At 39.1% G+C, this 27,969-nt stretch overlaps 1 protein-coding gene across 1 annotated transcript in view; it reads right to left on the bottom strand.

Moving 5' to 3' along the window:
- The window catches only part of mrc1a (mannose receptor, C type 1a), a 183,401-nt gene that overhangs the window by 101,595 nt on the left and 53,837 nt on the right, over nt 1-27,969 (bottom strand). The window contains exons 13-16 of the mRNA XM_026263927.1: nt 12,377-12,492; nt 12,169-12,250; nt 11,293-11,437; nt 10,802-10,840 (exon numbers count right to left, since the gene is read on the bottom strand). Of these exons, the coding sequence (XP_026119712.1) occupies nt 10,802-10,840; nt 11,293-11,437; nt 12,169-12,250; nt 12,377-12,492 (382 nt within the window). The remainder of the gene's footprint in view (nt 1-10,801; nt 10,841-11,292; nt 11,438-12,168; nt 12,251-12,376; nt 12,493-27,969) is intronic.

Genomic DNA, 27,969 nt, shown 5'->3' with positions numbered 1-27,969 from the left:
GGGTTTGTCTCCCTTCCAGTGCTGTTTAGGCTTCCAGCCACCTTTGTTCCCCTCTCAAGAATCCGATGCTGTTGTTCCCTCCGCGCATGCGTTTATTCAGAGATGCCTCCATACTTGGAGGATTGCCAGAGAAGCCCTCACTCGGACTGGCGAGAGGAACAAGGCATCTGTGGACCGTCACCGTACTAAGCCCTCACTTTAAATGTGTGGTCAGAGGGTCTGGTTGTCAACTAAGGACATTAACTTCAGACTGCCCTCACATTAACTGGGACCCAAATTTGTTGGACCGTTTATCATCGCCAAAGTGCTTAGTCCAGTGTCAGTACGACTCAATTTGCCCCCTCAGTTTAGAAGGATCCACCCGGTTTTCCACTTTTCAAAGATTAAACCCACCTTTCGCTCCCTCTTTAGCCTCTGACCTCTGCCCCTCCACCTCCTAGGCTCATCATCTGGGCAATCAGCGCTGATCGCGGCGGGGTTGTGCGGATCACAAGCTCCTTCTTACCCACCTGTCGCTCATTCCCCCACCTTATATGTCTCTGCTATTCTGTCTGTCGTTGTGAGTAGATTGTTTTGTCTTTGCCCATGTTTTGTATGGTCTCAGTCCAAGTCTCAGTCTCACCTTCTGTTTTCCCGTCTAAGGATCCATAGTTCGGAGATCCGGCAGCGCGAGTGGTCCCCAGTGTGCCGGCCAGCTCGGAGATCTCTTATTTTGTGTTTTGTGGCAAGAATAAAGATTCTCCTTTTCTCCACTCTGCTTCTGAGTCCTCTGTCTATCACGCACCCTGACAATTGCCATTTGCAGAAATATACCACTCCCGGTAAGAAACAACCAATCAGAGCTGTGGTCCGTAACTTATTTTGTGTTCAAAATTTACAAAAAGTGAGTACAACATGAATCCATTTTCCAAACCATGTTTTTAGCCTGTCCTGAATCACTAGGGTACACCTATAATAAGTGATTATATTAAGACTGAAGATTATACTAAAGATTATTTTAGAATGCTTTGAGTAGGTACCGTAGTGGAGTAACCCAGTATCTTTGTGATTCTTCATAGACATAAACAGAGAGAAGTAGCTCTGGCTAAAATATTCTTCCACAAGACACAAGCAGTTCTGTTTACTAACAGCAGCTTTAAAAGGAATGATATTTATTCAAAATATAAATATGTTCTAACAAATTTAAATCTTTGCTATCACTTCTTATCTGGATAAACACATCCTTGCTGAATAAAAGTTTTAATTTCTTAAAAAAAATAAAGAATAAAATGTACTGACCCAAACTTTTGAACGGTAGTTTATAATGTTAGAAAATATTTATATTTAAAAAAAATGCTTTTCTTTTTATTCATCAAAGAATCCTGAAGAAAACTATCACAGAATACATACATACTACTACTACTACTACTACTACTACTACTAAATATAGCTGCAAGCAGAAATTAACTGAAGGGCAGAGTGATCAGTCACAACTGTGAACATTCTGTACTCCAGGTAGTGTTGCCACTTCTCTAACGGCCAGATGACTGTTAAACACTCTTTCTCGGTGATGGAGTAGTTTGTTTCTGCTGGGTTGAAGCTTCGGCTTGCATAAGCTATAATTTCTTCCATTCCTTGCTCTTTTCTTTGGGTTAACACAGCTCCTAAACCCGTGCTACTAGCGTCTGTGTATACTGTGAAAGGATGTTGCAGATTTGGATGACTGAGAATGGGGGGTGAAGACAAACATGTCTTGAGCTGCTCAAATGCCTGTTGACACTTATCGGACCAATTAAATGTTTTCCCTTTCTTTTTCAGAGCATTTATGGTTTCTGCAATTTTTGAAAAATTCGGCACAAATCGATGGTACCATTCGGCTAGTCCAAGAAACCGCTGTACCTCTTTAAGGTTGGTGGGTACTGGATAAGACCGAATGGCCTCAACTTTGCTTGGATCTGCCATAATACCTTTAGGATTCACAACATGGCCAAGGAATGAAATTTCTTGGAGGCAGAATTAACTTTTTTTTCAAGTTGATGGTCAAACCTGCTTCTTGTAGCTTATGGAAGACAGTCTTGTAGATGCTGATTTAGGTTTGATGAATAGATGATTATATCATCTATGTAAACAAAACTCCTCGCAATTTCCCCAATACCGTCTCCATTAAACTTTGGAAGGTTGCAGGGCCCAAAAGGCATAACGTTAAATTGGAAAAGTCCTGAAGGAGTGATGAAGGCAGTTTTTGGTTTACTTGAGGGGTCTATGGCCACTTGCCAAAATCCACTGTTGAGATCTATTGTGGAAAAAATTGCTGCCCCTGAAATTGATTCGAGAATCTCTGTAATGTTCGGCAATGGGTAAGCATCTGTTTCGGTAATGGCATTTAACTTCCTGTAATCCACGCAGAATCTCATGCTGCCATCTTTCTTGGGGACAAGAACGACTGAAGAAGCCCAACCCGAGTATGATGGTTCCACAATTCCTGTCTTAAGCATCTCTTCCAGTTGTTTGTTTACCAGAGCTTGCCTGAGAGGAGACATGCGGTAAGGTTTCTGTTTAATGGGTACTTGCTGACTTGTGTAGATGTAATGTTTCAGAACATCAGTATGACCAAGTTGAAGTGTGCATACTTGAGTGTTCCTCTCTAGAAGTTCCTGCAATTGTTGTTTACCATCAGCAGGTAAGTGGGCATCATTCGCAGCCTTTTCAATCAGAGTTAAGTCAGTAATCTCAGGAGATGGTAACATGAGTGTGGATTGAGGAGGTATAGAACTTAGTAAGGGCAGACTCTGCAGCTTTCTTTCATTTCTTTGTCGTTGGGATTTGCAACTTGCAGGCACATTAGCATTTCCATGTTGAAACAAATGTTGTTCTCCTGGATTTGACATGAAAAATTATTGTCGGTCAATGACGTTGATTTGCATGCCACTAAAAATATGAAGTCCAAACCCAAAACTACTGAATAGGCGAGGGTCTTGGAAGAAAGGATAGCAATGGGTAAAGTAAAAGAATGATTATCTATATTAATTTGTTGATGTATCCATCCTAAAGGAACTTCAGCTTCTCCATTTGCCAGATACAAAGGTCCCAAAGTCCAAGGTTGCAGTTTCTCATGTGGGGTAAATTTTTTCCACACCTCCTCCTGCACCATACTATAACTTTCCTATGTGTCCACAATAGCTTTTCCTACCCAAACACCAATGCAGACAGGCACTATTAACTGTGGCGGAAGGATTGGAGATGGAGATGAAGGTATTTTCGGGGTTGTTTTCAGTTTAGGTATGGTTGTAGCAGTTGCAGCATTACTGGTTGGTTGGCTGCCATGTTTGTGAGTTTGAAATGCTCTTCTTTTACCAGGTGGGTACACAATGGTGCTGTGGTTTCTCAGGAGTGGATGAATAATGTGGACAGTTTCCAGGTGCATGATATCCTTTACATCTCCAGCACTGTACAGAAGATGGTTTGTCAGCAGTTCTGTTTGTGGGCTTTTGTGGGTCATCTGGGAATGATGGTTTACTCACACAAGTTGCATACTGCTGTTGTTGCTCGTAGTCCTTCTCCAGTTGATGACCCAACTTTACGAGTTCTTCCACTGTGGTGACACGACTATGTAACTGACTGGCCAGGTGAGGTTTTATGTTCTTGAGAATCAATTTAACCACCTCCGTTTCGGTCAAGGTTGGTTTCCACCGTTTGCAGAGGGCTCTATATGTGAAAGCAAAATCTTGAATTGTCTCCTTTACTCCTTGTGTTCGGGTATGAACTCATTCCACCAACTCATCTTCATAATCTTCTGATAGAAAAGCATAAAGAAATGCATTTTTAAACTCATCCCATGTGTTTATGGAAGATCTAGCGACCTCCCACCAGTCTCGTGCTGTGCCATGTAGGACCGTGCGAAAAGTTGCTAAAATGTCAATGTCGGCAAGAGGGTGTACTGCTTGGAAGTCTTGACATCGTGCTAGATACTGCAGTGGGTGAGTGTCATCAGATGATCTTCCAACAGTAGGAAAAGTCAGTCTTAAATGGTCACGTTTGATGGCAGGAGTTAGTAGATGTGTTGGACTTACTACTGGTGCAGCAGGTACATTAGGTGGGGTTGTAGATTAGGACTCACATTTTCTTTCTATTTCCACCTTGATTGTTTTGAGGCTGTTCATTTCAAGTTGAAGTTCAGTTATCTTCTTGTCTAGTTTATTCATCTTGATGTTACCTTTGGTAACTTCTGCAGTGAGTTGCTCAAGCTCTTTTTGAAAAATTTGCTGGGTGGTCTTGATATCCTGCTGTAACTCCAGTTGTAGTTGTTGCACCATAAAGAGAAATTCAGTACCCATGGTAGCTTCAGTTTTTTTGTAGTTTCTCTGTTAGTAGCATTCTCATGGCTTTAACTAATTGATCAGTCTCGGTTTCTTCTTGTTGTTCTGTTGCAGTTAAGGTGGTGAAGAGTTGCTGATGGTTGGACTCCATTTTTACAGTCAAAGCATCCAGTTGCCCACCAGTGTGTGAAATCAGTTGTTTTAGTTCATAGGTGAGTTCACTTACAATCTTTTCTTGATTTGTTTGACTTTCAAATAGACAATCCCAATTCCCTTGTAGTTGTGTAGTAAAATGTTGCATTTCTATTCCAGGCGTGGGAAAGAAACCAGGTAGGGAACCAGGTAAGCCATGTTGTATTTCTGGAGAAGTGGTTTCAGATGAGGTGCACAGATGCATAGGATCTATTACCTGCTACCAGGGTTGGCCTTGGTCAAGGAGGTTGTCAGCAGGTGGTGGTGGTGTAGAAGCAAAACGTCCCTGTGGAAGTTTGCTGGGCAGTGTTGGTGAGGGGTAGAAAATGGAAGGGCTTGGCGGTGGGTGAGTGTAACGTTGTGCATCATGCGGTTGCCCCGGGTGCCCACCTGGCATAGGGATGTCTTGAGGAGGATCAATATCCACCAACTTGGACGGGGAGGGTGGTTTTGTGGCCATATGTATTGTGTGTATCAGTCAATGTATAAAAGTTCAATAAAGGTATTTTTTATCAATTTGTGTGTGTGGTGAGTATGTAAATAAAAAATAATAATAATTAAAAAATTAACGCACACCCTTACACAAAAGGTCACAATTTTCAAATGATTCCCCACCGCAATTACCAATAGGCCTACACATTAAATTTTCTAGCATAGAAAATCACTTAAATTGTCCATTAGCTTAGAAGCCACACCCTAAAGCTTATCATTTCACCACTTATCAAAAACACTTATCAAAGGCCTCAAAAATAACGGTCGGTTCCAAAATCAGCACCACACAGTTATAGCAAAAAAAAAAAAAAAACGATTTCTTTACATGAAAATTATAAGAAGTGATAACAATAACAACAAAACAACGACCTTCATGACCTTTCTGAATCTAGCTCACATGGACAGTCACCGTAGGGAAGGAAAGCTTTCAGGTTTCATCATGAAATATATTAATTTGTGTTTTACTCTAAAATAGTGTAAATAAATGACAATGAGTCATATTGGCCTGTGGGGGTGTTGAAGGCCATCTTCAATTCATCCCTATGTTGGATCCGCACGAGATGGTAAGTGTTGCGTAAATCTAATTTATTAAAAATGGAAGGCCCTTGTAGTAACTTGAAAACAGTGGCCATGAAAGAAACAGAGTATCAATTTTGAACCGTACATTTGTTGAGACCACGGTAATCAATACATTGCCCCAGCCGGGGAAGTCTAGGCACGGATGATCCCAGCTTCCAGGGATTCCTTCATGTAGGTATCCATTGATGTGTGCTTGGAAGAGGACAAGGAGAAGATCCTACCCCTGGGAGGGCAGGATACAGGGAATAGTTCAATGGCACAGTCGTAGGGGTGGTGAGGTGGTAAGGAGGTGGCCCGGGACTTGCTGAACACTGCCTTTAACTGATTATAGGAACTGGGGACTCGAGACAGGTCGACAGATTCTTGAAACTCTGAACTAGAGGCTGAGGGACTCAGGCAGGTGAGATGGCAAGTGGAACCCCAGCTCAGAATAATGCCAGCGGAACAGTCGATCCAGTGATTATGTCTAAATTTCAGCTTATCAATTCATTAACACTATTCACAGAAATCATACAACCTTCCCAAAATCATTCAAATTTATATTCACAAATTCAAATAATAGACTCACAATCCTAAGAATATCTGAAGGTACAAAAAAAAATTGTATTATACATTCAAGTCAGTAAGGGTCCCTGTTCGGGTGCCACTTATGTAACGGTGGCACGCCCTTGCAAAAGGATTTTTTAAATTAGAGACTTGACTCATTAGCGTTACTAGTAATGTCCATTTCCACGTAGATCAGACGAAAGATTCATGCAGTGAATGAAGAGAACCGTGAGCTATGACTGTCTGCTGTCTGTCCCCCGCAGTCTTTATGTTTACCATCCCTTCTCTCCATATCCTTACCGCTTCCTTTTCATACCCTCTGCCTCATCCTTTATCTGTCTCCTGATTGGTCACTTCAGTTCATTCATGTGATCGTAATTAAAAGGTGCAGGCTCGTCACGAACTTGTCACAGAGTGTGCATGCATTACTCCGGGATTTTGGTTTGTTTGAACTCAGAGGGAGTGTCAGCCACAGCAAAAAAGTTAACATCTTAAGTAATGTGTGTCCCCCTCAGAAAAGTTTTTAGGCCTGGAAATTGTTGTTTTAAAATCGCATGGCATTTCCATGTTATTCATGACCTTACAGACCCTATAAAAGCAAATGATGCACGCTCTTAATCACTTAAACCACCAATGTTAGTACACCAATGTGTCTAACGTGAATGTGATTGCGCGAGTGCTCCATTACCTCTCCCTTCTGTAATCAGGTGCCGGATCCGTTGCCCCGCTTTGTTCCAGGACCTCGCAATTTACAAATTAAGCACTGGACATGACCCACATCGCTAATGCACACAGTGTTGCCTTGGGATTGCGCGCTAGTGACAGAAACGAAGAGAAGGCTAGCTGCCCTGCTGTGCTAGTAAAAATGCTGTGTGAAAATGCTAACTTTGGAAAACAACTAGCCAAATTGGCTAGTAAGCAAAAAAGTTAATGTCAAGCCCTCTATATTTATATATATATATATATATATATATATATATATATATATATATATATATATATGTATGTGTGTGTGTGTGTGTATGTGTGTGTGTGTGTGTGTGTGATAGAGAGAGAGAGAGAGAGAAAGAGAGGGTGTGAGAGAGACCTATGTGCACTTACCTTGATGTACAGTATCTGAAAAAAATCTAAATATGCACCTCATGCTCTCAGAACTACATGGAGTAAACAATAAAAAAAAGAATTGTGTTTATGCACCTGCTTCCTTTTGATGGTGAAAAGTACAGATGGCCTATATGGAAATGCTCCTCTTTTCTTGATGGTAAAGCCAGTTTAAAACCTTAAAGGGGGGATGAAATGCTCGTTTTCACTCAATATCCTGTTAATCTTGAGTACCTATAGAGTAGAACTACATCCTTCATAACTCCAAAAAGTCTTTAGTTTTATTATATTCATAAGAGAAAGATAGTCTGTACCGATTTTTCCCGGAAAAACACAACCGGCTGGAGGCGTGACGTGTGGGCGGAGCTAAAGAATCACGAGCGCGAGTAAGCTTTTGGGTTGAGAGCGTTTGGAAGCTGTGACAGCTGTGAAGGCTGAAACTGAATGAGAGCTGCAGCAGCAACGACTCGCTCCGAGCGGGGCTCGAACCCGGGTCTCCGATGGGAGGCGGACGCACTAACAAGGAGGCAGAGATATTTTAAGCAGTTTTACTCACCGCATGCGGTTCCAACACACGATCGTGACCCTTTTTCGTTGGGACTGCATTATCCTTAAGAAATAAATGATGTGCAAATCCAGCGTCAAACTGGGCCTTGTTTGTAAAACAAGCGTCTTCGAAATGCAGGGAACAAACAAAAACACTTGCACAACTCCGTTGATGCTCTATAAAAATAAACTCCATCCACTGGTCCCTTAATGCTGTTTTTTTTTGGTAATCTGTGCAGGGTTGTCTTGCCCTGGCAACCAAAAACACACTCCTTTTGTGACATTTCGCGAAGCTCTCGCTCTGGTCAGTGAATGCCTGTGCTCTCTCAGTGCTCTGCTATACGGGAGCGTGCGCTCTTCCGGCAGGAGTGCCCTTATAAGGAAATTCCGCTCCATCTAACGTCACACAGAGCCATACTCGAAAAAAACTTTCCGAAACTTGTGACAAACCGGAAGGAGTATTTTGGGAACAAAAATACTCCTTCAAACGTACAACTTAATTTTTGAAACTTTGTCCATGTATAGCATGGGAATCCAACTCGTTAACAGTGTAAAAAAACTCAGTATGCATTAAATAGCATTTCACCCCCCCTTTAAAATCCTTTAAAAAAATCTACTTCGCATCAAATTTATGAACAATGTATTACAAACCAAAATGCAATACCAACTTCAAATAAGCTGCAGCTCGCTGGAGGGGTCACGCTACATAATCATTTCTAAAACTTTGGTACAAGTCAAGCCCTTTCTCGTGTTGCTTGCTGCTTTTCTCACCATTGAATATCCAGCACGATGGCATGCAAGTGTTTAAATCCACGTACTTTGCTTGTGTTTAGTCTATTAGCTTGTTAAGTCTGACGTCACGTAGCAGCGCTTCCATGTCCAGACGCTCTATCAGTTACCACGAGAAAACAACAAAAGGTGCTAATATAAACTCACAATGTGATAGAATACTAGCGAAAAAGTTATAATATTAACCTTAAACTCCATACCGAAGTACCAGATAGCCAGACAATGAAAATATAAATAAAAAATATATATATAAAAGTTATTTGTGTTTGGGACGCTGTGAGCACGGAGACTGTAGTGTATATCGTAAGTTTGAAAGCGTTTAACTTAAATTAGCAATATTAATAAACAGTGCTCATAAACGGCTGCTGAGGTCATATTCTCAAGTGAAGCGAGTTGAGGCCTGGACCCAGAAACAGCGCTTCTTACATCATCACTTAACAACCGAATACTTTCACCACCGTTAAAAGGCAGCAGGTGCATAAATACACTTTTGTTTACTCCATGTAGTTCTAAGAGCTGAGGTGTACATTGTGATTTTCTGAAATACATTAAGGTAAGTGCGCAAAGGTCTCTCTCACACACACTCTCTCTCTCTTTCTCACACACATACACACTAAATATAATATGCTGTTATACTCCATATAGCTTCATATACAAGTCAGAAACTAAACTTTTTTTGCACAGGCCTATCTAAATGGTTAATGGTCCCACCTAGTGATCAACTGTAAAAATAACAAATGTTACCTCTTCCCAACAGGGAAAACCACCAACAATCAAGAATCTCACACACACACACAAACACTATAATTTGCTGTTATACTCCATATAACTCCATATACAAGCCAGAAACTAAGCTTCTTTTTTTTTTTTTTCATAGGCCTATCTAAAGGGTTAATGGTCCCACCTAGTGATCAACTGTAAAATTAACACATTTTACCTCTTCCCAAAAGGGAATACCACAAACGATCAAGAATGCATGATTACATGGTGTCATGGCTTTGCAATCAAAAAATTTCGTTATAATGGAAGTCAATGGGACAAAAACAGCCACCAACAACAAATTAGGGAGAAAAAACATTTAATCTAATGTTGCACAAAAACTAAAAATGCATCAAAGCCAATGTTGCTACTAATCTTTGACATGCCTAAGACTGTTATAAAAAGTAAAAAAAAAAAAAGCCACAATTACTTTTATATTGAAAATAAGTCATTTTGCGTGTTTTCCCCCCCAAATCAGTGACATAATTTATGAACTTGGCAATTAAAGAGTTAAAATCTTGGATTTTTTAAAAACATTTGGTAGTTTTGATCAGGACTGGGGTTGATTTAACAGATTTATGCAAAATAAATAAATAAATAAATAAATAAAAAATGAATCTGATACATTTTTACAGCAGTTTAATTGAGTGGATGTTTTCATCCCGAACAACTCGAAAGGGTAGTGAATTTGAACAATCCACAAGGGTTAAAAACATATTAATAAAGTTAGAAGTTCAAATGAAGTTGAAAGAGATGTGTTTTTAGCCATTTCTTGAAGATGGCTAATGACTCCACAAGGAGGATACAGTTAATGTAAAAGTCTCTGAAAGTAATTTTGTGCCTCTTTAGTATGGCACTATAATGTGTCGTTCACTTGCAGAAGGCAAGCTTATAGTGGGCACATCATTTTGAAGTAGCGAATTAAGGTAAAGGGGTGCCAGTGCTGGTTTTGTAGGCAAACATCAGTGCCTTGAGCAGCTGTTGGTAGGCAGTGCAAATTGCTAAACAGTGGTGCAATGTGCTCTTTTCAGTTTTCAGTGGATTCTTTTTTTGAAATAGCAATGACTTACAGTGATAACCATAGCAACAGAATGGACAAAGTAAATGTCAAAATAGCATTGGAAAATGTGAAAATAAATAATAATAATATAACAATAAATGATTTATGAGAGTGTTGTGTCATTTGGACAGATTTATAGATAGATTTAGACAGATCAGGTAAAATGAGCAAAAAAATAAAATAAAATAAAATAAAATATTAATAATCTTAAAGGTTTAAACTGAAAAGTCAAAATTATTAAATGTCTCCAATGGCAGCAGGGTCACTACTTCATCAAAAATATTTTATTTTATAAATGAAAAGTGCATCTTACAAAAATAAATAAATAATATATATATATATATATATATATATATATATATATATATATATATATATATATATATATATATATATATATATATATTATTTAATAATTTTAAAATAAAACATTAATCCTTACCCTGGGTTGCAGTAGTTGGTTCAGGTTTTGGAGATGAGCCTATTGGGGGAATAAATAAATAAAGTAACAAATAACTGTTATTGTGTGGGCATTTGTTAAAGTTGTTGCAATTGCATTTTGTATAAAGCTACTTATATTAGAATATAAAATATAAATTAAAACTTAAAGCAGTGTTGTTATGTTTAAATAAACTCTTTTGACTTTAATGATACATAAATCTTTTGCACACTTATCCTATTATTCAGTTATACCACAGTCACTATCAGTTTGTGTGAGTTTAAAAATGAAAGAGACAAAGAAACACGTTTTGCTTAGACAATGCACTGCCTGTATTGCAGTCCAAAAAAATTGCTGAAAAACATTAAATGTGACTGCACCTTAAAGAATTCAAACTCCACCGAAGAACTGTAACAATTACCAAATTATAGTACTTCACAGACTCACTTCTCTGACATTCCACAACTTCACAAACACCCATTAAGCATGTGTACCTATTGGTATCTGGCAAATCCAGTCATTAAAGGATTCACAATCACGATCATTCCACTTGCGTCCATAATAAAAGCCATTTTCTGCACAGTGCTCTTGATTGTTATAGTTGTTTGGTTCTCCAAACCCCCAGTTCTCAAAATCCGACTAAAAAAAAATATATAAACACATATTTAGACACAGCAGAACATAATGCAAAATGGTCTGGGTGGGTATGATAAAGTAAAAAATTACTTTCATTCCAGAAGCTCAAATCATATCAGATGTTCACATTTATAATTATTGGGTGAGTTGCCATGTATTAAGCTGGATAATGTATAGTTTGCCAATCATTTTCTCACACACACACACACACACACACACACACACACCATTATGATATTTATATAAATGTGGTTTTATTAACAAAGTTCGGGAGAAGCACGATCAGATAATCATCCAATTGGGCACAGGTGCATCTCGTTTAGCTAATCATCTTAAATAGCACACAAGCATATATGTATCCAGTCTTCCTACCTCCTGTCCCACGACAGTTTTTTTCGGCATCCCTCCTCCACCCCAACTCCTCACTTCTAATCTATTTATCCCAAATTGGGGATAGGGGGAGTTATTTGGGTTTGGGCTGTGCTCCGGGCCCGGACCCCTCCCCCAGGACAGCACGCCAAAATATGCCTACTATTCGCCTTCAGATTAGATGTAAGTGTGAACTCATGAAACTAGGCCCGTTGTTAAAAAATGTAGCTTGAATTGAAATATTTTTATACTTTTACACCTCTACAGATACAAGATGATTTTTACCTTAAAGAGTCACAAATGGGCATCACACACACACACACACACACACACACAAATAGGATCAGTAATGGGAAAACACTCACAGGGGTTCCATCTGTCCACACAAAGCCAGAATTACTATTCAGCATACTGAAACCTATCCATGCCGGGTCTCCACTTATATACCTACAGAATAAAGACATGTTTACCACCATTATGAATCTCCTTGACTTACCCTACAAAAATCACCATTTTGCAAAACAAATAATAAAAATAATATCAGAACAAAACTTCCTAGGTATGTGCACTCACGGTAACTTGTTGATTTCTTGTTGAGAATGGAAGCTTGCCAAGTCACCACCGATGGCCTGACAGAAATCACGAGCCTGAAACCAAGATTTCTTCTCATCATTTTGCCTCTGGTATATCTAAAAAAGTAGAAATTAAGAGTGTTATTGCCTGGAAGACAGGAAGATTTTTTTTACTCTTAAGGTGCATGGTTAGTTGCAGCAACTAAGCATACTGAAGTAATTTTCTTAAAGTTGTAAAAAGATTCAGTGAAGCAATGGGGCATTGAAAGTTTAGGAGAGTTTACTTTTAAGAAAAAAAAAAAGAAAACTGGGATGGTATGTGGTAACTGATTTGATTTTCAAAGTTTATTCAATATTATCATTATAAATGGGGTGCTTACATCCTTTTTGTTTAATTCTAACAGACTAGCTTTCAGAAATTACACCTCTGAACACTGTAACCAGAATAAAAATAAATAAATATGTTTTACAGTGTTTGCTTAAAAACAAACTGTAATGAAAAGGTCATGATAATGTGTTTTTATCCAATGCTCTTGTCATAGCCGGTCAAAGAGGAAAACAGGGACATTCAAACAAACCGGCAAGTTTATTAATGCAACTGAGGAGAAGCTTCCATTATAGGAGAATCATAACTCAGGTGATCAACGGAAAAACGTACTTGGTTACGAATATAGCCTTGGTTCCCTGAGATACGGAACGAGTACTGTGTATGGGGAAAAGCTCCTTTTATCCTCGATACTGAAGCCTTTTTTCAATAACGCAGTGCAATTGCACTGCCATTGGTTTAATCTGTAAACTTTTTTAAACCAATGACAATGCTGCGTAGCAGCATCGTGGCACGGCATATAACGCAGTACTCATTCGGTATCTCAGGGAATGGAGGTTACGTTTGTAATCGAGTACGTTCCCTTTCAATACTTCACTAATACTGCATTATGAGGAACGAATTCAACCACGCCGTACCACGGTAGGGAACGACAGAACTTATCTTGAACACCTTGGGGTCGTGGGTGCGCAGAGGCGGCTGGACGAAAGGCTGCCTTAGTGATTTATGTAGGACACAACTGTCATGCTGTCCGACTGGACTAAGACGTGGCGCCCCTTCAGGATCACCTGAAAGGATTGAAGAGCTCATTCTACTGCCAGCATCTCGAGGCAGTTGATATGGAGATGGCTCTCCTCATGCAACCACGAGCCGAAGGCTGGTCTGACCTCGCACAGAGCACCCCAACCCAGGTTGAGTGCACCCACTCTGTTGAGTGCACTATCCTTCTGGAAACCACCTGTAGGGATACTCCACGGCTGAACCAAACAGGGTTCATCCAAGGCTCCAGGGTTGCTTAGACAGGCCTGGTTGACCCTGATGCGAAAGCGGTCATGCCGCCAAGCATGAGGTGGGACTCGAAGTTTCAGCCAGCATTGCAGGGGCCGCATTCATAGGAGGCCAAGCTGTGAAACTGGTGAGGCAGAAGCCATCAGCCCTAACATCCTCTTAAAAAAGTTCAGAGGGAAACAGGCTTTGTTCCTGATGGAGGCCGCAAGCTGCTGAAGTACCAGAGCACACTCTGGTAATATGACGAAAAACCACTCCCAGGAACGCTGGGGAGCAGTGAGCTCTTGGCAAAATTGACCCTGAGTCCTAGGCATTTTAAGAGGAATTCTAAGTGGCAAATCTGCAGTAGGATCTGCTTCAATGTCAACATTCTGAACTTCCGTTTCATGAGGGAGAGGTTCAGGAGCCTGAGATCTAAGATTGGTCTCCGACCTCTATCTTTTAGGGACAAGAACCCTCTCTTTTTTAAAATGTGAAATATTTATTGTGCTCTCCATAGTAACAGCGCTTTGCGTGGACGCAACAATGGTGGGCCGGGGTCGCATGGCAGGCAAGCGAGAGAGCTTCTGGGCTGGTCAGGCCGCGGCAGGCCTTTGCCCCTTAATCTTTCTTTCCCAACGATCAGGATGATTTAGAGGGCGTCAGGTCCACCACAATCCTTTGCCGGGGGCCCTGATATCTAGGCGGTTTAGTGTGCTTAGCGGGGCGAGCTGGGTGCTGCTCCTTGGGGGGTGGGGGGGGGGGTAGAACATGATTGCTCTGGTGCTGAGATGGCGCAGCCCTGGGGCGACTTGGGCAGGAAGTCTCGCATGCGTTATTGAAAAAAGGCTTCAGTATCGAGAAAAAAAAGTAGCTTTTCCCCGTACACAGTATGAGTGAAGTGTTGAAGGGGAACTGTCTTATCTGAGCTAAAACTTCTAGCCCTTCTATAGATAGCAGAGTATTCCAGAATCAACAGGCTGACAGGTGGGCAAGGGTTCAAAGAAAAGCTTGTAACCATGAGACCCACCATCGAGTGACTTGGGTGAGTGTGTTTTTGAAAGGTGTGGTAAGTGGATATAGGTGTCTGTGATTAATAATCGGGTGATTGTGAACGGGTGTAGGAAGCTGGTTTGGCCGGGGAGGCAGGTGATTCTGTGATAGTACTTATTATGACAGATGTCATATTTTAGAAATGCCTGTTATAAATATGTGCTTTCATTATGTTGGAAAATTTGTGGAAATGTAATGATTTCATTTCCATTTAACACGTTGGCTGGTCTATTTATGACATTTTAGTGATATACTGTACCATGTGCAAGCTTGTATTTATCATTCTATTATTCTTTTTAATGTTTTAGTGTAAACCAGCTCTAATATAAACCAATAATCGTAAGTGAGAGAACACATGAAGCAATGTCTTTTTATATTTCTTCATAAGAATTTTTAAGTGATTCGATTCATGTCATATAGACTACATTAGTTGAATCTAAATTTGCAACTGTTTTTTTAATTCACCTACTTTTACATTATACAATGGAAATTTAATGAACAATATACAATACAACATTTTATTCCTTATTTTTATGAATTATCTAAATAATGTATAAATCAGCCTATTAACGTGTCTATTAACCTATTAAGCCTATTAACAATAAATAATACACACATACTCACTGTATTTATTTGCAAATTATAATAGTAAAAAAAAAAAACATCTTCATCATTTTCTCACTCTCATGTTGTTCCAAACCTGTATGCCTTTCTTTCATCTGTTAAACACAAACGGAGATATTAAACAGAATGTTAAACTAGCTACCATTCACTTACATTGATTTAATAAAAAAGTGAATGATGAGTAAGGACAGCATTCTGTCTAGCATATCCTGCTGGCCCAACGTTAAATAAAGTCACAAAGGTTAGGAAAAAACATCTCAGGGTTACATCTGTTCACTAAAAAGGGAACAAGACCCTGCGTCATGGTGTACTATGTGACTACATCAAATAAATGGCATGTGCAAACAACATGAACAAATTTATTTTGCATACATAACCCTAAAATACATTTCCTTCTGACACTATGTTGCATCACAGTGTTGCATTGTAAACTTTAATATTGACATCTGTGCCATTCTGAGTGGTGCCTGCCCCGCAAGGTTGTGTAAAGTAAATACAAACACAAAAATGTGATTGCAGGGATAAATCAACCAAGAAGGTGGTCCTTGTGATTCTGGTGTTGAATCCACACTAAACTTGCATATAACATTACACTACAAAACATAATGAATGGATGTTGAGAGGACCAGCCTGCTGCAGCACAAACATCTTGTAAAGGTGCACATATTGATTACACCTTTGAAGCACCCACACTCCAGGTACAGTAGAGTGGACTCTGATGGCAAGTTTTTTTTCTTTCTTTTATTCTTTATTCCTTTCTTTATTTTATTGTATTATTATTATTATTTTAACAAGTCATTCATTTAAAGAAAAAATAAAAAGTGAAATCAGGTACCACACAGACCATGCAATTGACCTATCACTAAGCCCCTCCCATCGGATGCAGAAGAGCCAATGGAAGATGAGTACCAATTGCACAGGTACCAGAACTCTGTCATCTTTCGGTTTCAGCACAACAGAGACAGGTTAGAAGATCTGAAGCTCTCATTGGTTTGATGTTGTTTATGCTTCAAAAATGGAAAGAAAAACAGTGTGCCTGAGGTACTTGCAACACTGAATCCAGGTATCCTAAGAGGATGGGCAATACTCTAACCCTAACTCAAAGCAAAATTTCCCTAAGCATTCAACCTCAATCCCAGCGAATATGAAAACATAAGTTTTGGGTTGCCACACTTCCATTAAGTTACAGTTTTCATCTGTTCAAGCAGAACTTTATTGTCATCTTGTGCTTCAGTAATGTATCTCTAGCTATAAATAGCTAATGTTAAAGTTAGTGAGTCCATGCTAACATACCAACCTAAATAGCTAACTGTTCTCACAAACAAAAACACATAAACAAAAGTCTACATTTCAGTGCCTTTCCATATTAAACTACTTAAAAGTACACTGAAAAAAATTGCTGTAGTTTCTACAGCAAAATTTTTCAGAATTTTACTGTATAAACATTTTACAAGATGCAGCTGTAATTCGCAATGCATTATGGGTCAAATAAGGTTTTACAGTTGTTAACAGTATATTTCCACATCAACTGTAATTCATTTACAAGAAGCAGGTGTTTCCTACACTAACTTACTGTAGTGTGGCATTATGGGATTGCGCGCGCATCATTCAAATTCAGAAACCCAGCCGACTGGAGCAGCCCGAGAACGATTGAAGATAAGAGGCTTTATTCATAATTCCTGGTAAGTTCACTTAATTATACTTAAGAAATATAACCTTTTATATTTATTTAAGTTAATCTATAAGCAATTTCATGTCACAATAGCCTCCTATCCTGACATTTAGTGGCCTTGGTAACTTCTGTGCTGTAAACTGGCTATCATAGCATAGTTACGCCAAATGTTCTGGAATGTTTTGGAAGTAAAATGTTCTTATTGAGAGCATTTAAAAGTAGTGTTTACCTAATGCGAACGATTGTCATAGTAACTAAGGTTACTATCTATCTAAATAACTGACGAACAGCAACATTTGAAATTTCATTCGTTTATATGTGTTCAACCCCATATTGACTCGACGCCTTACTATAATAAATGAAAGACATATTTATATGCCCGACTGGACAAGTTAGCCTGATTTTAAAAAAAAGAAAGAAAAGAAAAGAAAAAAAGACTGAGGAAGCATCGAAACGCGAGAATGATTCTGATTATATTAACGTTTCATTCAACCTCAAAAAAGCTTAACAGCACACATAAACTCACAGAAAATACATGAGGTAAGTTAAATGTTCAACTGTTGAGTTTATTTATAACATATAAGAAGCATCACAAGTGAGCTGTTTTACTGAGTATCACGATTGCAAATACATAGTTCAATAAACAATTAGTTAACAAGTTACTTACTTTTTTAGACACAATATTAACTGTTGTTGTATTTCACCAACGAATATAGTTCCAAACAAAGACCAAAGCAAAACTATTTTGCTCATTCTCAAATCAAAACTCTCCAAACTTTAGCTGAATGATTAATCTTTTTTAACGGATCGGTTCAATGAATGACTCAGTTGATTCCTTCATTAAGTTATTTACTGCCACCTAATGGCGGATTAGTTTCAGGTTTAATAAGTAGCATTGCATTTTTCCAACATTTATTAATTGTATTTTCAAATTTCATATAATTTTGCACTGTTAATTATTTAATTTGATTGGTGGTACAGTTCTACAATGTAATATTACAATTTATAATTATAAATTATATAATTTATAATAGTTTGTATATTCTAATATATATGCCTTTTGGGGTGTTCATTTTGGTCTCATTTACAGTACATAATGCTTTAAAGAAATAACAAGATTATTTTTTTTTAATGTATTTTAGTTGCAAAGAATAGCAGCTGATGTGGAGAAATGTTCGATGCTTCAAGACTCTGAAGCTGATTTTATTAGGTAATATATTAATTATTTAAATAATTTGATAAACTTGTAATGTAATTTAGATTACATTTTATATTGGAATACTGCGTTGTAGGTTACATTATTGCTTATATTTATTCATTTCAGGTCCACCCAGTGGCTTTTGACTATATGAGGGTCGGATGGTTGTGAATTCATACCTCAAAATTGTGCGTCCCGGGAGCAGGCATCTTTTGCACACATTAATTTTTTCAAAGGTAACAAGTTTTACTTAAGTAATTTCATTCGCGAAAAAGTATACTTATTCAAAATGAAATGTAGTCATTCATCACTGTTAACTGTTAATGTCGTTCCAAACCCGTAAAAGCTATGTTCATCTTCGGAACACAATTTTAGACATTTCAGATGAGAACCGGGAGGCTTGCGTCTGTCCCACTGACAGCCAAACAATTAACAATGTCTAAACCCAGAGAAGTATGAAAAGTATTGTCAGAATAGTCCATCTGCCATCAGTGGTTCAACTGTAATTTTACGAAGCTACAAGAATAATTTTTTTTATGCAAAGAGAACAAAAATAACAACTTTATTCAACAAAGTCATTATCATAGCTGTTTTTGTTCAAATCAAAGTGTTAAGAAAGTGTGTCCATGTGACCCAGCTGACACAGAACAGGCTATGTAGTGTGTGTCCAACAGATACTCTCCAAAAATGGCACTACACTGACACAGAGGAGGCTAATTGTTGAATAAATAGTTATTTTTGTTTTCTTTGCATACAAAAAGTATTGTCGTTGCTTCATAACGTTAAGGTTGAACCATTGATGGACTATTCTAATGATGTCTTTCATGCTTTTCTGGGCCTTGACAGTGGTATTCACTGGAGAGTACAATTATTTTCTACTTAACTGTAATTGAGATATTTGTAATTTATATCAACTAATACTGGGAGATTATGATTTCATTTTTTTTTTATTATCCCTTACCTCCAGGTATTTCAATGAAGGGGCTCACTATAGCTTTATTATTTATTAAGCTTCTAGAAACTCCCAAATGCTTGCTGTCCAACATTGTATACTCCTGGATGAGGCATGCGTAGTAAAAAAAGTTGAAAAAGGCCCAAGTCATCAGTCATAAATGCCAGAATATGAAATGAGTTATTAGTTAAATTAGTTAAATGTTTTAATTTTTGCATATTTTCTAGTATAAGTGCATTGTGCTTACATTTATTTGTGCATTCAATTACAAATAAAAATGCATATAATCTTGTGCCTTATTTAGTAATCTGGAATTGCTGAATATATTTTAGTTATGCATTTGAGAGATGTTCTTGTGTCATGCGTACATGCAGTTTGCAGTTTTAATCGCCTTTTTGGTGATTTCATGACTTAGCTGACGACAGAACGAGTTGTTCTACTGAAGCTCATTTGGCTGCTGTAGCTTTTCCGCACTCATTAAACTGGAGCAACTGATGCTGAGTTGAAGCTGAATTTTTGTTTTTTTTTGTTTGATGTGGTCATAGCCTAAAGAGATATGGTGGTTATCAATATATATTATTAATATAGTAAAAAACAAAATCTATTGTTTTTAGCTATAAAAATAATATGACTAAGGCTGCTGATTTGAATTTATTTATCAATGGGTTGCCAGTGGAACAAGTAACAAATGTTAAGTTGTTGGGTGTGATACTTGACAATATGTTGTCCTGGTCCAAACATATAAATTATATAGTAAGTATTATGGGAAAAGGTACGGAGACCCTCTGGTCCCACTTTGTCAAAAAAAAATAAGAAAAAGAAAAACTATCTTGTGGCTTCAAGATACTAACTCGTGGCCTCAAGATATTAACTTGTGGCCTCAAGATACTAACTCATGGCCTCAAGTCACTATCTTGTGGCCTCAAGATACTAACTCATGGCCTCAAGATAGTGAAGTGTCGGACACATGGACCCTTTGTCATTAAACTGGACCCTGTACTGTAGTGAAATGTAATACTTTACATTCTGTGCAATATTCTCTGTTTTAATACTCAGTGTAATATAGTTTGCTGTAGTTCTGCTTCTATTTATTTACTAGTACTGTTCATCCCAATCAATTAAATTCTGTTAATACAGTAATGTAAATCTTGTAGGCTGCATATCCATAGTCCTTTATAATTCTCCTTCATATTTTATATGCGGGAGCAGATCGACCGACTCATGCCCATTGTCCGGGAGCACCTCATCAAGGCACAGGCTCAGAAGCGATACTACAGCCGGGCGGCCCAACCACGGGAGTTCCAGCGAGGAGACCATGTACTGGTTCTGGTTCCCACAGCCACCTGTAAATTCTTGGCCACCTGGCCGTACATCGTCACCAAAAAGGTCGGCCCCGTTACTTACCGTGTGTGGCAACCGGGGAAAAGGCAAGAGGACCAGCTCTACCACGTCAAAGCTCTACCATGCCTCAGCTCTCTGCCTACACCAACTTGACTCCCGTGGTTGTTGATATGGATCCTCAACTCTTGGCCACCCAGAAGTCGGAGCTGCAACACCTGGTCAGTCAGTTTCCTGATGTGTTCTCCCCCCAGCCTGGGCGGACCCATGTCTTAGAGCACGACGTCCGCACACCACCGGGGACCATCGTCCGGCAGCAGCCCTACCGTGTCCCAGAGGCTCAGCGACACACCATCGAGGAAGAGGTACAGGAGATGCTATGGTTAGGGGTAACCATCACGCAGCCCTTGGTCCAGTCCCATCATCAAGGTTCCAAAGCCGACGGCACCCTCCGCTTCTGTAACGACTTACACCGCCGTAACGAGGTCTTCAAGTTTGACTGCTACCCAATGCCCTGTGTCGATGAGTTGTTGCACCGAGCACCAAACCGCCTCACACCAATGCCCTTTCACCACCATACCCTTAATAAAATCCACCCTTCGGGGAACTTACCTGCATCCTCAAGTTGTGTCCTCCTTCACCCTGACACAACGTAATTAGAAGAAAATTGTAATATTTGATTGTCAATATGTAGATGTATATTTTGACTCCTGATACTGCAGAGATGTATAGTTTTGTAGATGTACATTTTAAGTGCTGCAATTGCTAAGATGTATAAATTTGTGATGTGATAAGTGAAATTGTACTTTGTTATTTATTTATTTTTTTTATAAGACTGCTTGTCTTGGATATATATATATATATATATATATATATATATATATATATATATATATATATATATATATATATATATATATATATATATATTAAATGCTTATATTCAACCTGGGAAACATTAGCTACAGGTGTGACTCAACCTCCTTGTCACATCACAATCTTTAGCTTTAAAATGTACAAATTGGACATGCATTGGTGTATATACAAATTATCATGTTTTTTGGGACTGTCCATTAAAGTCACTGTTTTTAAACTTTGTGTTTGAGGACTCTACAAGGTCTGATCAGCTGAAAAAAGACAGCATTATCAACCATTTAAATAAATCTGCAAAAAAATTAAGTAAAACAGTAAGATGATGGAGTTTAATAATTCTTACGTTATTGATATCAGGGCATGTTTTACCAAATCCTGGTCCTTATAATGATACTGCTTTGACTTTTAATGTTCCTTCTGATTTTAAATATAGATCAGGACAGGGAACGGACTACATAATCACATTTTGGGGAATGATAGCTTTCATTTGATATATAACTCATCTAGGTTTGGCAAGTTAGAGTGATATAAGGTTTACTAGTCTAGTTCCCTATCTGTCGTTCACTACGAGTTATGTCGAACGACATATGGGGTCTCACTTGGGAGGCCAATCATCTCTGAGTTTAAAGATAAAACACAAATGAAAATTGGCTAGTGGCTTTAACATACCTGAGCCACTCCCCGTGCCCACAGGTATAAATAGGGGACCGGTGCATCCACTCATTCAGATTTTTGCTTTGGAGCCGAGTGGTTGTATGAAAGCTGTTATACTACATAAAGCCATTCATCTGCTGTGTGTCGGGAAGCTGTTCTGGTTGGCAGTACGACACGGACAGCGGTGTCCCTTTCAGCGATTCCCCTGGGTGCTTTATCGGAGGCATATCGGAGATCTGGGAGACTGCTCTTCAGGAGGTGGCGGAGACATTTCCACTTCTTCCACTGGAGGAGGGCCTGGTGGAGAATCTTTTTGTTCCGCCACTGGTCCAATGGCCAGTGGTACCCACATTTTCAATAAAAGAGAAATTTCCCTTTCCTCTGAGTTGCAAGGCTCGTGGGTTGACAATAAGCGATGCACTGCCTCCTGTTTCCTACCCACGATGCCCCCTTTCGCCAGTGGCCAAGAGGTAGTGGTTCGGAGATGCAGTGCCTCTCCACGTATTGCTTTCTGGGCCATCCAACACAACTCCCCATCGCTGCACCACTGCCTGTATGTTGACTGTCCCTTTGGTGCCATTTGTACAGAGTTGGGAGGCATGACTTGCACTGCCCAACCCGTCACGCTGGCTCATTCGGATGATTCAACTCGTTTATGTGATTCAGTTCACCATGTGACCTCTCAAGTTCAATGACATTCTCGAGACTTCGGCGGCAGTCCGTGATGCCTCTGTCTTGTGCAAAGAGATTGCTGCCATCTTGTGCTGTGGTACTGGGCTGACAGCCATCTTTGGCTGTGACGCTGGCTCAGCAGCCGTGACGTGAACACTCCTGGGAATCTCTAGGATCTTGTTCAACATGGAGAAGTAATCCAAAAATGTCTCAGCGGCCATCTTGGGCAGTGGCGCTGGGCTGGCGGCCGTCTTGCCTCGTGGCATGGGGCTGTCGATCACCTTGGGCTGTGACGCTGGGTTGGCGTCCATCCTGCTTCGTGGCGCTGGCCTAGCAGCCATCATGGGCAGTGGTGCCACCATGGCGGACATGCACTTCTTCTCCCCTCTCCGTCCGCCATGGTGAGACGTTGGCTCTGATCCATCCCACACGAGCCCCGGGTCGAAGGGGGGCCATGGTTTAGAGCGATGCTGAGCCTCCTCTCGACCACTCCCTCCTCGGCGACCTCCCCTGGTTCCCCGGAAAACCACCAGGCAAGTTCCCTCAAAACCATTCCTCTCCCGCTATGTGGCTGGGGAGGAGACATAAGCAGACATACCCCTGGCTCTCAGAGGGACGGAGTCCTTCTGTCACAACCGGGATACAAGGATACACGGAGAGAGAACCAAAATGCGAGTACGTCTTTATTTTGGGGCAATCCAAAGAGAATAAACAGTCCAGGCAGGGATCGATACCAAACAAAACCAAACATAAACAAACAAGGACACAAGGCAAGAGCACAACAAGAGACGGACGTGAATAAACAAGGACTCTGTGACACATACTAAGACAGACCGGGTATAAATACACAGGGAGAGACAAACGCTAATGGGGAATTGACAGAGTGCAATGATTGATAACCAGTGACAGCTGGGTGCAATGATTTAGGCAGAGAACGTGAGGAATGTGGTTCATGAAGTGACAGTCACCGTGGGGAAGGAGGACATCTAGTGGATACCCAGGGAACACAAACCAGACACTGTGACTTTTGTTGTAAAGTGAAGGGAACTAAACATATCCTGTTGGTACATTATAACATTATTAGGCCAGCAGTTATTATTTCTAAATTTAATATAATGCAACTTATACCTGACTTAATTTTTTTTCCTCTCACAAACTCAGATTTATTTTTTTGCGTAAAAAAAAACATGCAGCAAACGAAAATAGGTGATTAATCCGTTAAAATGAAACCTATACACTACTCATGTATTTTTTTCCTCTGACAAACTTTATTTTTTAGCGTGTTTAAAAAATAAAAAATAAATAAAAAAATCCAGCAAATGAAAATAGGCGATTAATCCATTAAAATGTGTTATTCTGGGTTAACAGTAATTATAATTACTTTATACTTCAGAACAGAGCATGTGCTCTGTAATAATCTAGGCTATTCCTACTGTTAGAATGAATGTTTTCCAGCCTTCCTAAATGTTGGACTCGTGATCAAAAAATTGTATGCTCCTCAATCTGATTTAGTGAAGTGAAATTGACATTCAGCCATATATATATATATATATATATATATATATATATATATATATATATATATATATATTAGTGGTGGGCCGTTATCGGCGTTAACTTGCTGCGTTAACACGAGACTCTTATCGGGCGATAAAAAAATATCACCGTTAATCTATTCTCAAAGTTGGGTTGGGAGCTGGGTCTGTACTAAGCAAGCTATGATGACTTTCACCTTGATATTTTATATAACCGACTGGCTGAGGCCAGCCTAAAAAAAATGCTCAGGACAGTTGACGGGCCACTGCTGTGCATCGTCACGAAAGCTTATCTTTTTCTCGTGTTGTTAAGCCTTACTGTTTGTCGATTTAAACATTAAAGCATCCAAAAACAAGACAAGGAAAAGCTGAACAGAGTAGCTGGTTACTCGCACGCTTGTGTTCGGTGCAGAGAGAGAGCCGCGTATCACGGACCGTGACACTGAACCGAGCTCTCTTCTGCGAAGTTCTCCTCGAAGTCCCTCCTGCACCTGAACGAACAAATATGAATTGCATTTTGAAGAAACAAAAAGATGTGAAAGAGCCCAATTCAGTACTCGCGGTGTTCTGGTGTTCAGGGCTCACGCAGAGAAAGGCGTCTCAAAACACTTGAACATCGAATTTGCTTATTTTTGCTCTTGTGCCGACAAATACCTATGAAATATGTATCCACCTTGGAAATTATGCTCGAAAAAACTGTCAGTTATTTCTTAAGTGAAAGTAAACAGTTGAAGAAAAAAATGGGATGTGTATTATATTGGATGTGTTCATTGTCTCTTAAAGTGACCGGGCCTAATTTAGCTACTGGCTGCTGTAATGTTAATCCAAGAAAATGAAAATGAAAATCACTCACTGCTCTTGACTACTTTGTAGTTTTAACAGTCAAAGCAAAAATTATTCAGACACCAGATATATTGGATATATATAGCAAAACTGTAATAATGTGAGAAATGTTAAAGGTGTCTGAATAAATGTACCCTAGGTTTGATTTTATATTTAATTTTTACATTGAAGGCTATCCAGTGCTATTTTACATTTAATTATTTGGTTTCTGTACCTTGACACCTACAAACTTGAAAAAAACTTAAACATTGTGTAAATAGCACAAATAAATAAAAATAAACGAACATAAAAATTAAACCATTTCAAACAGGGCCCACTGATACAACCTTCACCGGGTCCCTGTTTCACACATACTCCGTCTGCAGTGCGTATGCAGTCTGTGTGCGTTACGTATGTGGTGCAGCACGGACTCGATGTGCTTTCACACAGGACGCGTTTGCTTTGCAGTTCGCTACTTGGTACGTAAACGACCGCTGCACTGCTGCAGACGCAACGCTACTGGAACGCAACTGGAATGCATTAACATGGGTGCGTAAAAAAATATGCAATGCATACACACTGCAGACGGAGTATGTGTGAAACAGGCGTACGGTTGTTTGCACCTTGTGCAATGTGGAATTAGTTTACAGCTTTTTCAAGCAGTTTGTGATGCATTTTGGAAACAGGAGATGTACATTTCTAATGCACCACCTAGCTTGATAAACCCCTTCTCAAAGACTTACTGTTTGTCAATTTTATTTGGGTAACACACATATTCTGAATGCCGTCGGCAGAATTCGAATGAGCCATTTTAATGTAGATTAATCTAGATTAATTTCAAGATCACAGTGAGATTAATCTAGATTAAAAAAATTAATCCGGACCGGACCGTTTCGGTACAGGGCTTTCGGTACGGTGCACATGTGTACCGAATGACCGAATGCAATATTTTGTGGGCGGAACATACACATTTTTGTGTTTCCAAATGAACATATTAAGCGGCGGAAGTCTCCGCGTTCAGCGCCAATCCCGCCCTTCAGCTGATTCTAATAAGGCCGGTGACACACTGGCTGCGTGGCCGAGAGCATGGCGTTTCTGCTGCGTGTCAGTTGCATGACACCTGTTTCGCGTTTTCTGTGTCTTTACACACCAGAATGGTGCCTGACGCGGCGCTGGCACGCTGCTGCTACTGTAGGTGATGTAGAGGGAGGCCGCCGAAAGACCAGGCTCTCGTCACAATATCTATATTTTACGACAACAATATCTATATTTCATGTTGAGCATAAATATAAAGCCTACTGATAAAGGACACCGTCAACAGTATTGACGGCAAAATAGACTATGTTTGACAGGTGCAATATGCCAGTGTGTCACCAGCCTAAGGTTTTCAAAAGGCATCGCGAGTGTGAACATCACTACAACTAGGAAAAAAAACACGATTGTAATTCAAACGCAGCTCCCGTCGGCATTTAAACAGGCTTTACACTTTGGAAAAGTTATATATATATTTTTAAATATGAACAAAAAAATAAATAAAAATAAAATACTGTGGTAAGCATAACTTGTTGATTTTTTTTTTTTTTTACTTTTTTTTTAATTAATTTATTATTGTGTGTATTACACACATTTCTTTAGAAAGTTTTCTCATTTGCATGAATTTTCCACAAAATTATGCAATCTTAGAATATTTGGAGGGGAATAGCCCTTCTAATTATACCATTCTCCTTTCAGCCAGAAAAACACTGGGAGAATAAAATAAAATAAAATAAAATAAATAATCACAGATGTTGGTTTATGGTTTCCAATTTACCATTACAAACATTACAATGGTACAAGTAATTGATTACTGTAATTACTTTTCTCTTAAAAAAGTTTTCTTGAGATGACAGACACTTTGCCTTGAATGCAGATGAGAGTAGGTAGGCACAGTCATCCTCTAAACATATTTATGCCAGAGGAACAATCGTCTGGGTGAATTCCATGCTGATCCCACTAGCGCTCCACTATGCTGGCAGAAATACAAATACATCATGTTTCTGAGCTGGTGATGTGTTAATGAGATGAATGATGGATTCCATATACATTCCACTTCCAAAAAAAAAAAAAAGAAAAAAGAAAGAAAGTTGCATCTACAAAATATGATAGTGCTGTATAATTACAATAAAATATATTTTAAAAAATAATTTACATTAACTTAATAAACTCAATAAAATAATAAAATGCACTGATGCAACACTGGTGCAGATTCTTTTTTCATCATTTTGTAGAAGTATAGTTTAATATAGTTTTATCTTGCTGAATTTTCTATAGAAAAGGTATATAGCCATCTTGCTCTGACCAAAGTGAATTGAATGTAACTGAAGTTGTAATTATGTCTTGTCAACTTATAAATACAAACTTTGCAGGAGGATTGAATGCACCATTATTATGCCAGTGGTTAACATACATAGCCTTTAATATCCAGTAAATATATAAATATTATATTTCTGCCTCATACTTAATCAGAATCCCCATCAGCACTCCCTATTGTCTAAAAGTGAGTTTTAGGCTGAATATCATTTTAAATGTCTTAAAAGTTGGTGTAAGGTGGTAGCCTGATGTAAAAAAAAAAAAAAAAAAAAAAAAAAAGGAAATGAGATGAGATGATATGTGTAACTAAATAGACTCAGCCTATGTTTATGAAAACTCCTCAAGCCCCAGCTGGCCTACTTTCGAACTAATTATTTGCCCGGCCAAAACTCCTCTCCATTGGCTTCGAGGAGGCCTGATCAAGCCTAGACTATGTGGACATTCTAACTGCATTTTAATAAGCAACATCTTACAGTGAAAGATGTGTTATGATTGCTTTAAAAAAAAAAAAATAAATACTGCCATACACGAGATAATAAG

The sequence above is a fragment of the Carassius auratus genome, unplaced genomic scaffold, assembly GCF_003368295.1.
Source record: "Carassius auratus strain Wakin unplaced genomic scaffold, ASM336829v1 scaf_tig00216727, whole genome shotgun sequence".
Classification (NCBI taxonomy): domain Eukaryota; kingdom Metazoa; phylum Chordata; class Actinopteri; order Cypriniformes; family Cyprinidae; genus Carassius; species Carassius auratus.
Note: the sequence above shows the minus strand (reverse complement) of the source record. Positions and strands in the feature narration are given on the sequence as shown.